General features: G+C 37.6%; 1 protein-coding gene across 3 annotated transcripts in view; it reads right to left on the minus strand.

Annotated features, from left to right (window-relative positions):
* Positions 1–14,395, minus strand: part of Efhc2 (EF-hand domain (C-terminal) containing 2) — a 188,001-nt gene that overhangs the window by 71,350 nt on the left and 102,256 nt on the right. For all 3 annotated transcript variants that reach the window (XM_006527706.4, NM_028916.5, XM_017318631.2), the window contains 3 exons: positions 12,260–12,425; positions 4,282–4,424; positions 1,355–1,551 (listed from right to left, as the gene is read on the minus strand). In XM_006527706.4, the coding sequence (XP_006527769.1) occupies positions 1,355–1,551; positions 4,282–4,424; positions 12,260–12,425 (506 nt within the window). The remainder of the gene's footprint in view (positions 1–1,354; positions 1,552–4,281; positions 4,425–12,259; positions 12,426–14,395) is intronic.

Here is a 14,395-nt window from a genome sequence, read left to right on the forward strand (position 1 = left end):
TTAATCACTGTATTTCTTGTTTGAGTCCAAAGCCATCATATATTATAGGTTTGCAGTATTAGAATAACCCAGATTTCTAAAACAATAAACAAATAGGTAGTATAGATACTCTGGAAGATGCTGAATCCAACAGTGACATGGAGAAGAGCACTGAACCACCAGCCTTCGACTGTCAACTTCTGCATGACTCTGAACTTCTCTGAGAAGTAGGCTGTTCAGGGAACCATATCGGTCTGGCTCAGATTTTCTCTAGACTGTGCTAACTACTTAAAGTTTTCCCTAGCTTGCCCTCCTTCCTTGTCTTCTCATTTCACATGGATCAGACCTGACCTGCACTGCACTCAGTAGGTATCAGCCATTCCTGGTGTTTTCATGATCCTTCTCCTTTCATCCCACAGAGCTCGCTCCCCTAATTGTGGCTTTAACTCTGTTTTGACACCTAGCAAATCAACCTTGTGCATTTTCTTTATAAATGAGATAAGTGTGTACTATGTGTGTATAAATAGTACATAATTATCTAATGAACCTTAAAATAAAAAAATCCTAAATTACAAAGCAATAGTTTCCAAGTGCATAGAATTTATTAAGTCTACATTTAAAAACTGAGATTTTTTTTACACATGGTCTTTTTGTTGAACAACATATATATAACTTTTCCATTATAGTGCTTTAAGTTATAAAAACAAAAAGAAAACAAACAAAACAAACAAACAAACAAAGCAAAAACCTGGCCAGTAACTTCAATACCCAAAAGAGAGGGGCCAAAGGACAATGAATTCAAAGCCACCCTGGGCTATCTTGATATATATGTCTCAAAAAAATTAAAAATACAGCACAACAACAAGAAGACACTTCTTTGAGCTCAGTGTGGCAAATTTGTCCTAAGATTCTAATTTATGTCTCAGGTTAAAGTGACCAGCAACCTCAGCAACTCGGTTCCCTTGGGGTTTTGTCTCTTCGAGTCAAAGACTCCTTTGCTGCCCTATGCCAATTAACTGGGATGTCACCGTGCATGCCACCAGATTTTCTTCCTTTCTTATAGTTACTGCATTGCCTTCTAAAAACATTGTTGATGTCAGCAAAAAATCCAGAAAACTTGATTCAGCCCTGGGCCTGCCTCCCACTGGTGTCTGGAATCTGTGATGCTAGGCAGTGGAGAGCTAAGCAGGTAAACAGAGCAGACAAAAACTGGGCCTATGTGATGGGACCTGTGGCCAAGTCGCACAGATCCATTATTCATGCCCACATATGTGAATATGCAATGTAAGCCAGTGGCAAGATACAGAAGATGCTCTAGAGAAAGGAAAACAAACACTGCAAAGGGCAGAGAGGCAAGAATTACACAAAGTCTAACCTTGTCTGTGTTATTCTCCATGTAGTTTAAGGTGTACTCATCAGCATTAAGCAGAATAAACAGGTAGCCATTAATATTCACTGTGGCTCCAATATAGAGCTCTTCAGCCTTGATGTATTCTGAAAATTCACTTTTAAAAACTTCTTGTCCAGGCTTTTTCACACGACTTCTTTTTAAGAACATTCCACCAGCATTCCCTAAAGAAACAGAATAAAAGCCCATGAATTGCTTTATTCTTAAAAGAAGCACAACTTGCCTTTAGTTATATTCTCTTCCAACACAGACTGTACAAATTATCTGTAAAGCCATGTTGTGCATTGTGAGAAGGAAGAATGGGGCAATGGGCAAAGAGACAGCATTTTTTTCTTGGGTAACTCTTAAACACCACTGGAGAAAATGTAGATTAGTGTAGTTGCAATAGAAATCATAGCACACTTCCTCAAAAATCAAAAATAGAACTTGCATATATCATCTAGCCATATAACATGCCTGGGTACAGTTCTAAAAGGTTCAAAGTCAGCTTACTACAAATATAGCTGTACATCTCTGTGTGTCACAATGACCAAGTTATGAAATCAGCTGCAAGTATTCACCAATGGATAAATGGATTATGAAAAATATGGCACATAAATACACTGGAGTTTTACTCTGCCATAAAGAATGAAATCCTGTCATTTGCAGGAACTGGGGATCATTATGTGAAGCCTAATAAACTACACTCTAAGTTTAATTTAGGAGGAAAGGACATGAGATTAAAGAGAGAAGTCATAAGAGAAGATAACAGAGAAAATGAGTATTATCTAAACATATTATGTACATATATGAAAATCAACCCATTACTTTGTATGCTTTGTATGAGAAGGATTTCCTGGGTGAGTGTGCTAAAGAATAAACTAATATGCTACTCCAGGCTTTTCTTTCCTCTATTTCTCCTTAATCCAGAAAATATTTAGCAGCCAGATGTGGTAGGACACATGTACAATTCTAAAACATGAGAGGCTGAAGCAGAAAGATAATGAGTTTTAGTCCCTGCCTGAGCTATGCAGTAAGACTAGAAGAAAGGGACAAAGGGAGAGGAAGTTGGTGGGAGGAATGGAAAAAAAGAGAGAGGGAGAGGAAGGGAGGGAGAGACAGAGATAGGTAGACAGACACATAGAGAGAGAAACAGACACACATAGTTATGTGGGAGAGAGTTAGAGACAGAGACTGCAGTCTGATGGTTCACTGGACTTCTTCTGGTTCCCTCCACATGTTTGTTTTGTTTCATTTATTGTGTAAATAAATCTTTTCTACATAAACTCTGTCTCCAAATTTTCCTCTTTTTGGATGACCTTACTAACATGAAACTTCAGGATAATATTAAGTCCTCAGTGGTGGTCACTATTTTGTAAGTCTATTTTACACATAGTGCAATTTGCTTGGCCCCATCGATACTTTCTAAATGTACAGAATTGATATTTGTTGACCATTCAGAGGTTAGCCTATGTTCGTCCTCATTCAGTTTCCTATTTTAAGATTTTTCTATTAGTCAAATCCCATTGGGGCCTGACTTAGTTGTACAAATTATGTATTACTTGTTGGCATGTTAACTGGGTAATGGCAGCTTTAGTATACGACCTGCTTGTTACATTTTCAGACTCTTGCATGCTATTTTTTTTAACTTGTTGGTTTCTTAAACTTGCCTTGATCAGGACATTCACAACATGTAAACTGGCAAAGAGTACAAACCAACGTTTTTTCATTTTTTTCCCTCTAAAGAGCCAGTTGAGCTGGTTTTTCTTGTGTGTCTTCAGGACAGATAAAAGTTGTAAACATGTTGAAATAAAGAGCAGAGCCTTACATTTCCATAATTTGTAAGTCAATGGCTGTCCTCAGCAAGAGCCATGGGATCAACACACTGGAGAACATTCCACAGGACTGGGGTCAAGACATTTGGCAATAGCCATAAAAGACACAAGTACCACAGAAGATGGATTCTGAAGATTAAATCTGTATATCTTGTATTCCTTTCTTAATGTTTTTTGGTTTTGTTTTGTTTTTTTGGGGGGAGGGGCGTGTTGAGACAGGGTTTCTCTGTATAGCCCTGGCTGTCCTGGAACTCACTTTTGTAGACTAGGCTAGCCTCGAACTCAGAAATCCGCCTGCCTCTACCTCCCAAGTGCTGGGATTAAAGCCATGCGCCACCACTGCCCAGCTCAGGCAAAGATTTTTTAATTAGGTATTTTCTTCATTTACATTTCAAATGCTATCCCAAAAATCCCCCACACCCTCCCCCCCACTTCCCTACCCACCCACTCCCAGTTGTTGGCCCTGGTGCTCCCCAGTACTGAGGCATATAAAGTTTGCAAGACCAAGGGGCCTCTCTTCACAATGATGGCCGACTAGGCCATCTTCTGCTATATATGCAGCTGGAGACAGGAGCTCTGGGGGTACTGGTTAGTTCATATTGTTCCACCTATAGAGTTGCAGATCCCTTTAGCTCCTTGGGTACTTTCTCAAGCTCCTCCATTGGGGGCCCTGTGTTCCATCCAATAGCTGACTGTGAGCATCCACTTCTGTGTTTTCAGGCAAAGATTTTATAAGCTGGACAATGGAACATTCTCTTGGTCCCTGGCTGTGAGAATGACTAGTGGCAGGCAAACCATGACTTTGAAGCCTGGAAGTTCTACAGAAGTGCCTCGGAAAAAGAAATGATAGTGGAAAAGGGGATTTCTTCTGGGTAGCCATCCACACAGTTTGTTTTTTTTTTTTAATCATTTTACATGTTTCAGTTCACCCTTAAGACATTTTTTAAGATGAAGGTTATTGATTAGAAAATTATCATCATAGATCTTCTAGGCTATCAAATAAGATTGTACTCCCTAAGTTTCAAAAGAAAAAGGCACCTAATTCTTCTGAGGAAATGTTGTGTAACGTAAGTGTCTTACCTGAATTATTCTCTATAGGCTCAAACACTGAAATTGTGTCATCACTGAGATAAAATGCAATGACAAAGATCCTGTCCACATCAGCGCATTTGTGTGTAATTAGTTTTCCAAAATATCGGAGTATATTGCTTATGTTTCCAAAGCTAAAAAGAAGAGATATGAGAGTTAGTGTTATACAAGTAAGCCTCTATTAATATATATTATTATGGTGTGCTCCACTATGTTCATAGCAGCCTTATTTATAATAGCTAGAAGCTGGAAATAACCCAGATGTCCCTCAACAGAGGAATGGATATAGAAAATGTGCTATATTTATACAATGGAGTACTACTCAGCTATTAAAAACAATGAATTCATGAAATTCTGAGGCAAATGGATGGAACTAGAAAATATCATCCTGAGTGAGGCAACCCAATCAAAAATCAACACACATGGTATGTGCCAAGATACAATTCACAGACCACATGAAGCTCAAGAAGAAGGAAGAACAACGTATGAATACTTCGATCCTTCTTAGAAGGGGGAACAAAATACCCATGGAAAGAGATACAGAGACAAAGTGTGGAGCAGAGACTGAAGGAAAGGCCATCCAAAGACTGCCCCAACTGGGGTTCCATCCCATATACAACCACTAAACCCAGACACTATTGTGGATGCCAACAAGTGTTTACTGACAGAAGCCTGATATAGCTGTCTCCAGAGAGGCTCTGCCAGTGCCTGACAAATACAGAGGTGGATGTTCTCAGCCAACCATTGAACTGAGCATAGGGTCCCCAATGGAGGAGCTTGAGAAAGGACCCAAGGAGCTGAAGGGGTTTGCAGCCCCATAGGAGGGACAACAATATGAACCAACCAGTACCCCCAGAGCTCCCAGGGACTAAACCACCAACCAAAGAGTACACAAGGGGGTACCCATGGCTCCAGCCCCATATGTAGCAGAGGATGGCCTTGTTGGATATCAGTGAGAGGAGAGACCCTGGGTCCTGAGAAGGCTTGATGCCCCAGTGTAGGAGAATGCCAGGACAGGGAAGCGGGAGTGGGTGGCTTGGTGAGCAGGGGGAAGAGGAAGGTAGGTTTTTTTTTGGGGGGGGGGGAAGAGGAAAGAGAATAAAGTTTATGCTTTTCTAAACAGTTTAAATATCTTATTACCAAGGTTCTAAATATAAACATTGAAATATTTTTCTTAGTAGATTAAAATCTTTCCTCCTCTTTATAAGTCCAGGAAATACATTGAAAACCAGGCCTGGTGAACATGGCTTAATATCCCAGCATTGGAATGGAGAGAGAGGCAACTCTCTGAGACATATTGGCTAGCCAATCAAGTCTAATCCAATGAGAGGCCCTATCAAAAACAAAACAAAACAAAAAACAAACAAACAAACAAACAAAAACAAGCTATGTGACTCCTGGAGAATACCCAAGGTTGATCTCTGGCCTCCATGTGCACATGCACATACATGCACCTTCATAAATATGTAGACAACCAAAATATCACACAACACACAAAAGGGTCATAAACACCTGCTCAATGCAAGTGAATTAATCAGCTGTTCTCTGATCATGAAGCTGGTCAACAATCACAGTAATTCAGTCATGCAGACATATAAACATTTAGGATAATGACCTGAGCCAATCTAGACGACATGCTCTACTGGGTTTTAGGATACCTGTGTCAAGTTTAGAACTGTTCTGCCTTGTAGCTCATATATACTCCTCTCTATCATTCCATCTCTCCAGGATCATCCTTAACTCCTTTCAAGGAAAACATTAACATTTCCCCTTCATAAATATTATGAACACGCCTCCATTTTAATGCAGGTATTATTTGTATTCTATGTAGCCATTACATATCTAATGTTTTCCATGGGAAAATACTGTCTTATAACACTTTTTTTCACATTATAATGTATTACATTAAATGGTTGCAGAAAGTTATACTCATAAAGATTAGAGATATACTTAGAACTCTATGCATGATTAAGTGGTTAAAGATTGAATCAAAGCCGGGTGTGGTGGCGCACGCCTTTAATCCCAGCACTTGGGAGGCAGAGGCAGGTGGATTTCTGAGTTCAAGGCCAGCCTGGTCTACAAAGTGAGTTCCAGGACAGCCAGAGCCAGAGAAACCCTGTCTCGAAAAAACAAAACAAACAAACAAACAAAACAAAACAAAACAAAAAAAAAAGATTGAATCAAATAAAATTTAAAATTTTCTCAGGTAGCAATGGTATCACACACCTTTAGTCCCAGCACTGAGAGACTGGGTTCATAAGTCTGAAGTTAGCCTGGGCTACACAGTGAGACCCTATCTTAAAAATAAAAGAAATACTTTCCAAAGTTGGTTTTGAACAGTGAACTAACTCATTGTCTCTCAGTAGAAGCACAACTGCTTTTATCAGTCAGTAAAAGTCAGCCCTCCAACAAATAGTAATATAATCAAAACCCCACTACCCTTAAGTGTTCACTAAAATCAACCATGTCCTTTATCACTTCCCTGCTATACTCATCACTTGTAGATTCTCCTATTCTGAAAGCCAGTCTCGGTGTCCACACTGATATGAACTACAACAAAGATTTCTAATTTGCAGAGGCCTAAAGTGCCTCTTCATCCCTTTCTAAGATTGTACAGGAAGAAAGGCCAGAAAAGCACAGTGGCAAAGCACAGGGCAGCTTGAGGCCTTGGGCAAAACAGAACACAATAGTTTATACAGCTCATCTCAGAGTAGCCTGGGTAGACCAATAGTGTCCATATCCAAGGCTTCGGATCAACCTTACATAACAATTTGGGCCAGTTATACTGTATCAATCACCTTCCCTAAAAAACAGGTACAAAAAATTCAAGAGTCTCCTCTTATGAAATACTCATGTTACAGATGCCTAAAATATCAATATAAAATTGAATGAGATCTAATCTAAATCTAAATCAATACTATTCTAAATTTAACATCTTAGAACTTAAGTTTATAAGTGCATATATTTACTTAGAATATTTGAATATGCCATTCATTTTCCCCCTTAATGTTTGTATTCTGGAGATCTCATCAATTGGCAATATAAACCTACTTAATAAAATTGAGCCATTCATGAAGTTTAGCATACATAAAAGTCACCTGGAGAAACTTTTTACATATGCAGAATCCATAATATCGCTACCAGAGATATAGGCTCACAAGTGAGCTTATATATGCAGAAGACTGCAATATTAATATGCTACCAAGGGAGCCTGACAAGATGATCCTCAAGGAAATTGTAAGAACCTTCAAGTGTGTGTTCAAATATTTCCTTCATATAAACCAATTATCAAGTGCCTAAACCCTTCTGATCAGTCTCCACCCACATATCCCTTGCATCAACCATAATGCCACACCCAATTTAGCAACTATACAGTTAGCAACTATACAGTCTTATACTCTTGGCTGGATATCTTAAAATATGTTTATTCTCATTGTCCCATACAAAATTGTAAACTCTTAGATCTAGGATGCATTGGGCTTAATGTTTTCTACACATAGCCCAATGTTACCTATCTTTACTGCATTGAACTCTCCCCACTGTCCCTTTCCCTTTGTCTTCCCCATGTGGGAGATAGCGCCAAAGCTCTGAAATATGCCAGTAAATCATATCCCTAGCTCATTCCCATTACACTTATGTCTATTTCTATTAGTAAGAGATTACTTCACCTAAATCTCTCTAACAATCAACTCCACAACGCCCAATCCAATCCTTAGCCTTTCCCCCTGTATCTAATTTTATTAATTAGCAACTTCTTCCATGACACTCTTGATCACTTGGCTCACTGCATTATGTATTTTCTTAGGTTTAGGTGATTCCTATCTCCTTCTTTGCCTCATGTCATCATCCTTCCATGATTCCTTCTCTTTTCTCCAAACACTTGATTTGGGATGGCCCCAGGTTTATTCATGTAGTTCTTAACACCTACTCATCCTTGGTGATCCAGCACAGTATAAAAGCTTTAATCCAAGTTGGCATCATGAATTGAAATGCTAATTACATACTGATGACTTCAAAATTTACATCTCCAGCTCAGACCTGTCTACTGAACACCCTCAATACATACCCATTTTCATTTCATATCGAATTGGCATCTCAAGTTGTTCTAATGATGAACTTGTGTTCTTGCTCCCAAACCTATTTTAACTATAGTCCTGCCTGTCCAATGGCTGCATCTCTTCTCCACCCTTCCAATTATTCAGGTCCAAACCTTGAGATATCTGTAGCTCTTCACTTCTTTCACACTTCATATCTAATCTGTAAGGAAATCCTATTAGCTCTATATTTAAAATACTTGCAGAATCTGCCATTTCATTTCATCCCTGCCACAGTATCATCCAGCTATAATAACTTTTCTCTTAGACTAATGAAGCAATCTCATCGGTCGTCATACATAGACTACTGTCTTTGTACAGTCCATTCTTAACAGTTCATTGGAGAGATTCTTCCAATAAGACAGCCTGATCAAGTCATTTCTCTTGTCAAATCTCTCAATACTTCTATTCTTCAGAAAGGTCAACCAGAGCACTGACGAAAACTGCAACTAGAAATATCCATCATTTATATACGCCTAGATCCTTTGCAAGGAAAATGAAAGTTTTCCTTTTTTAATATGGTACTTTAAAAATCCCATATACTATTTAATGTACTCAAGTATTTTTACTTTCTTGCACATTTGCCTCAACTAGAATAAACTTTATGAGAGAAAGTGGGCTTTTATGGCTGCTTTGATCACTGATGAATTTATCACAAGCACCTACGTAAATAAATGCCTATCATACAGAAGGTCCTTGGAACATATTTGTGAACCAACTTCCCTACCACAACCTATACCTATAAACTTTCTAAAAATCGACAAACAGGAATAAAAACCTCTAATATAATAGTTTCTAAAACTGGAACCTTTTAATAGCACTCCTCATGAGGCAGTGATACCCAACTATAAAATTATTTTCATTGATACTTCATAACTATAATCTTGCTGCTGTTATGAATTACAATATAAATATTTTTGATCCCTGTGACCCCTTAGGTTGAGAACCACTGATCTAGAGATACACAGTCAATAAGAGTCGATAAAGACTCTTATTTTAGTAATAATTAGAAAAAGTAAGGGAGTAGTTTGTGGAAACAATCGAGGGACAAGATCTGAAAACAGTGAAATATGAATATTAATATTAAAAAACAATGACTTTTTGGAAACTATATGACCAGAATAGATGAAGTATGAGATGCAAATTTTCCTGTTAAGAAGCTACCCGTTCTCCTCCTTTAACATTGGTCTATCACTATAAACTGGATTATTGGGGCTGGACAGATGGCTAAGCACTTGTTGCTGTTGAATAGGACCTAAGTCCAGTTCCTAGAACCCACATAGCAACTCACAACCACCTACAACATCACTTCCAGAAGATCTGATGCCATCCTCTAAAGTCCAAAAGCACCAAGCATGAATATGGTAAACATACATTACATGCAGACAAATCACTGATACAACAGACACAAAATTTTTTGAAGAATATCATTAGCAAACATTTTTCCTACCACTATACTTATTCATCTGCACTTTTTCTTACTGGATGAAATATTTGCCATACTCTTACTTCAAGGAGTTCTTAGTCTAGGGGAGCCCATATTTTATATACGTGAGTAATCCCCAGGTCATGTAATAAGTAAAAATTTTATGGTAAGGAAGGTGAACTCCCAAAGTAGCATTTCCCAGGATTTGATTCCTAGTTAAACTAAAAACTAAGTCTGAGGTTGTACAAATTGTAGGGAATCTTATTTACCATCTTGTTTTCCTCTTTTGAAGAATGGGTGCAAGAATATCACCTGCTTTCTTCTAAGGTGGGTTTAGGGATTATATGAAATCAGATTTTATAAAAGTAGTTAATGCACAGCAAACTACTAGTTACTTGTTATCGCTAGTACTATTATTATTATGAGGATATTCAACAGAGTGTTGTGGGCACACAGAGAACAAAGTATTTAAGTACTGTGAAGCCAGTTTGTGCCAATTACCATGGAAACAAGATCACTGTGTAGGGGGAGCTTGAAGGAAGTATATCCCTGACGCAAAACAAGTGGTAGACAAAAATAAATGAAATTCAAGACATTTGTGCCTATATCACCATCCTCCAAACAAAACAGTATTACTTACATGTGCAATTCTATCTGTAGTCAGGGTTCTGAGGACAACTTTAAAGGGCAGACAGAGAAATTAAGTCAACTACCCACAAAGAACTGTTTTTCCCTGAGTCCCAGAAGTAACACCCTGGATAATATTTCACATTATTTAGTTATAAGAAAATTTCCATGTCCCTTTACAATAGGGACATTCTTTTTACCTATATCTTCCAGGTGGCCCTTAAAAATAGTAGTTACTAAAAAAGAGTCCATCAAAGTCTACCCCAGAACCTAACCAGAATACTGTCATCAACAAGAGAACATAAACACGTTGATGGCCCTCTCACATGTAAAAATCAATTGATTCTCAAACACCAGTATGCCTCACAACTGTCCATGATGCCTATAAAAAGAGGTTTCTGGGTCTCACCCCAAGATTTCATTCTAAGTCTATTCAGAAGAAAGCACAATAATTAACATTCTATCAAGTATGAGGACCATGCTTTAAGAAGTGGAGAGTTACTTTTGGCATAGCATTGGAAATGTAAATGAGGAAAATACCTAATAAAAAATTTAAAAAAAAAGAAGAAGTGGAGAGTTTAAAACTTTAAAAAAATGAAGTATTTAAAAATAAAGTGATTTCTTGAAAGACAAATAACATCATGTCACAGCAAAGGCATACCTTCTCACATTCCATACAATTCATAGCCAGGCAGTTAAACCATTTTTATAGACAGAACAAAATATTTTGTTCCCTTTCCTTCAAATTTTCAACAGCATGGGACCACACTCAGTTTGACCAAATTCAGGATGCTTTTTGTTCTTCAAGTCTTAACACATGTTCCCTTTACCATTTCCTCCCAGCATCTCCTAGCCTATAATCTCTGTTACTTGGAGCTATAATTTTTAATTTACATCCTACTCAAACATCTGCAACATTTCCCCACAATTTTTCCCTGACATTTTTTTATCTAAGACCTACTCATCCTGAAGAACCAAAAAGTAGTCATAGCCAGTGCTCACATTTTCTATGTACAATTTGGAAGCAGATTGTGTCTCATGTACATTAGGAATATTTTGGAAAATCTATCTTTATAAGTACATTTAGCAATATAAGCAGTTTACTCCTATTGAACTCAAACCAAAGGTCTAAAGTCAAAGTAACATGAGTTTTCTAAAATTATAAGTTGAAAAACACTTATAAACCATTGAACTCTCTCTAGCAGTGGTTGGCAAACCCAAATCTGTGAGACAGATCTGGCTGGCCACCTGTTTGTATGCCTTGTATGCCTTTGAGCTAAGTGTGGTTTGTATACTTTTACATGATTGAAGAGAAAAATATCAAAGGAATACTATATTACAATCTGTAAAAGTTTTATGGTATTCAGATGTCAGTGTCCATAAAATGTTTTATTGGAGCACAGTTACACATGTGCTTACATTCTGTCCATGTAGCTTGCACACTATAATGTCATATCCTAGTGGCTGTGATGGAGGCTGTGTGGCCCACAAATCCATAAGTATGTACCCTCTGATCCTTGAAATCTGTTAACTCCTCCTCTGCATTATTTCCTCAAGTGAGAGAAAGACAGACAGACAAATAGAAGTGGAAAGTCAACAGGTAGGGGTTGATATGGTCTTATAGTTCTCCAAATAACACTTCAAAATAAGCACTCAAAAGAAGAAGCTGGCAATATCTGTGCATTCATCAACCTCATTAGAAAGCTACAGTAACTTGTCCCTGGACTCAAAATCAGATGAGTTGTGTAACAGCTCTTGCAACAGGAGGGCTATATCATAAATTCCAAAGAGAAAGGACTATAATCATGGTCTCCTTAGGCACCTGTCTAGTTCCATGAATTTTTTGAAGTTCTTCCGATGAGGTGTGGGCTTCAGGCCTACACAGGAGCGGAAAGAATCCTCTTCAGACCCAAAGCCAGTATAAGGTGGGTATTTCCTTTCTATCTTTGGAAGATGAGGAGGCTTGCATGAAATGGGCGTAAAGTTATCTACAACAAAACACAGGCAAACAAAACATCAATATTTTTTTGCCCTGATTATAGCTGTTTGGAAAGGTCTGTTATTATTTCAAGATGAACATGGAGATTTTGTAGACTATTTTAAACTCTTTCAAACAAAACATGGTAAAATCCTATGAGAGTCGGTTTTAATCATATTTATAAAAACCACAGAGCTCACTTAATAGTCATTGGCTCAAAAGAGAAAAAAAAGGAGAAATCTTTGTCAAATAAGTAAATATTTAATTTTTTGTCCTCACATTCCAATCTGTGAATATTATTTTTCTCTTCCCTTGATTTTTTCCAATGATATGAAAACTCAAACTTGGAACTTATGCCATCAATTCTGTATTTTAACCTGTAATTTGGCCTTCTCCTATCTTCAGTCAACACTCACTAATAAAAATTATTTTCCAAATAGGACTGACTTCTGACTGCTTCCTTCTTAACTTGACCTATTAGCCAGCAGCTGCTCCTTGGATTCATTTTAAAGCTCTCTTCCTTACCTCTAATTCAACCCCAAAACACTGTACACTTCAGTGTTTACTAAAAATCAAACAGAAAAGTAAAATCCCATCTTGTCACCAGTCACTGCTCCAGGTCACTTATTTTATTACTCAAGATAAAACTGCAACTGTAGCTGTAATGAAGCAAAAAGCACAAACAGCTAAGGCTACAGGATTGTCTCCACTCTCAAAGAAGTGTGATGTGATCAATACTGTTCATCTTATTTTTTTACTTATCAGGTATAAGAAAGGAGAAGTGGGGACAAACTTTCAATACCTGTAGAAGCTCTTAGGTAATCATTTATGGGGCTATGTAATCTCTAAAAGCAACTGTGCTTCTTAGAACAAATAACATACTGACCCAATCTTTCTAAGTCACTGTGTTTGACCCACCACAAATGGTAAAGAAGATTCTAGAACATCTCCTAAAACAAAACTAAGACACATGGACCACTTTTCATGTCTTCCTCAAGCTTGATAGGAGTTTCAGTTTTGAACAACAGGAGTTCTACAAATGTAAATATTTCCTTTTATTTTCCATAGTCAAACTTCTAATAGAAGAAAGAATCTACATTTTTGGTACACTATTAGAAAAAAAAATACCCATCAATTTGTCATGTAAAACAGTCTAATTCTACAACTGAAGTACATCTTTTAACTCATCAAAATGCTAAGAGTGTAAAGTAATTTCTAATTCCAATTTGAAAACATTTTTAGCTTTCAACTTTCCTTACATTTCCTAGATGCCTTTGTGTGAGATTTCCTGATGCACAATCCCCAGAAGAGAATTGTTCCATCTTAACAGAAATTGCTCACAGCAGACATGTTGACAAATATTTCTCACTGGCTGGGTGAAAGGGGAAAAGTAGTATGTCCTTACAGTCTCCTGATCCTCTTGCAATGCTCTTTTTGCAACTGAAGAGACATCTTGGTAATAAGAGAAAAGCTCAAATTTTCAAAGTTGAATTGCAGTAGACTCTATCCTTGCTCACCATTACATCAAAATCACTACTGTCTGCTACCTCTGCTCTCTTCTAGTGCCACAGAAATGGCAGGAAAGCTTTATGTAATGAGAAGATCAATGGAGGCCTGAGCAATTTCTTCCAACAGGGGGCATATACATACAACTCTACATCCTAATCTGAGTGCACTAGACAAAAATTGTGATTTTTAATCACAAACTCATTTAGGAATATATTCTCCAGTCTTCATTACTAGTCATAAAGATGGTGTTGCTTTCTTAACTACCTAATTTTTGCAACACATTTAAGTAAGAAAAGAAACAATTTAGAGCTTTCCTCTGCACCCACAGTGCCATCTAGTGTATAAAAACTGAGAACTCTTCCACTGCCTCACCCTTGACTTTTATAACATACAGACCTGTTTTGGAAATCTTAGCTCAAGATTCAACTTTAAGTCACATCTCCCTGAATAGCTCACATAGGTTCATAAAGC

Source organism: Mus musculus, chromosome X, assembly GCF_000001635.26.
Source record: "Mus musculus strain C57BL/6J chromosome X, GRCm38.p6 C57BL/6J".
Classification (NCBI taxonomy): Eukaryota; Metazoa; Chordata; class Mammalia; order Rodentia; family Muridae; genus Mus; species Mus musculus.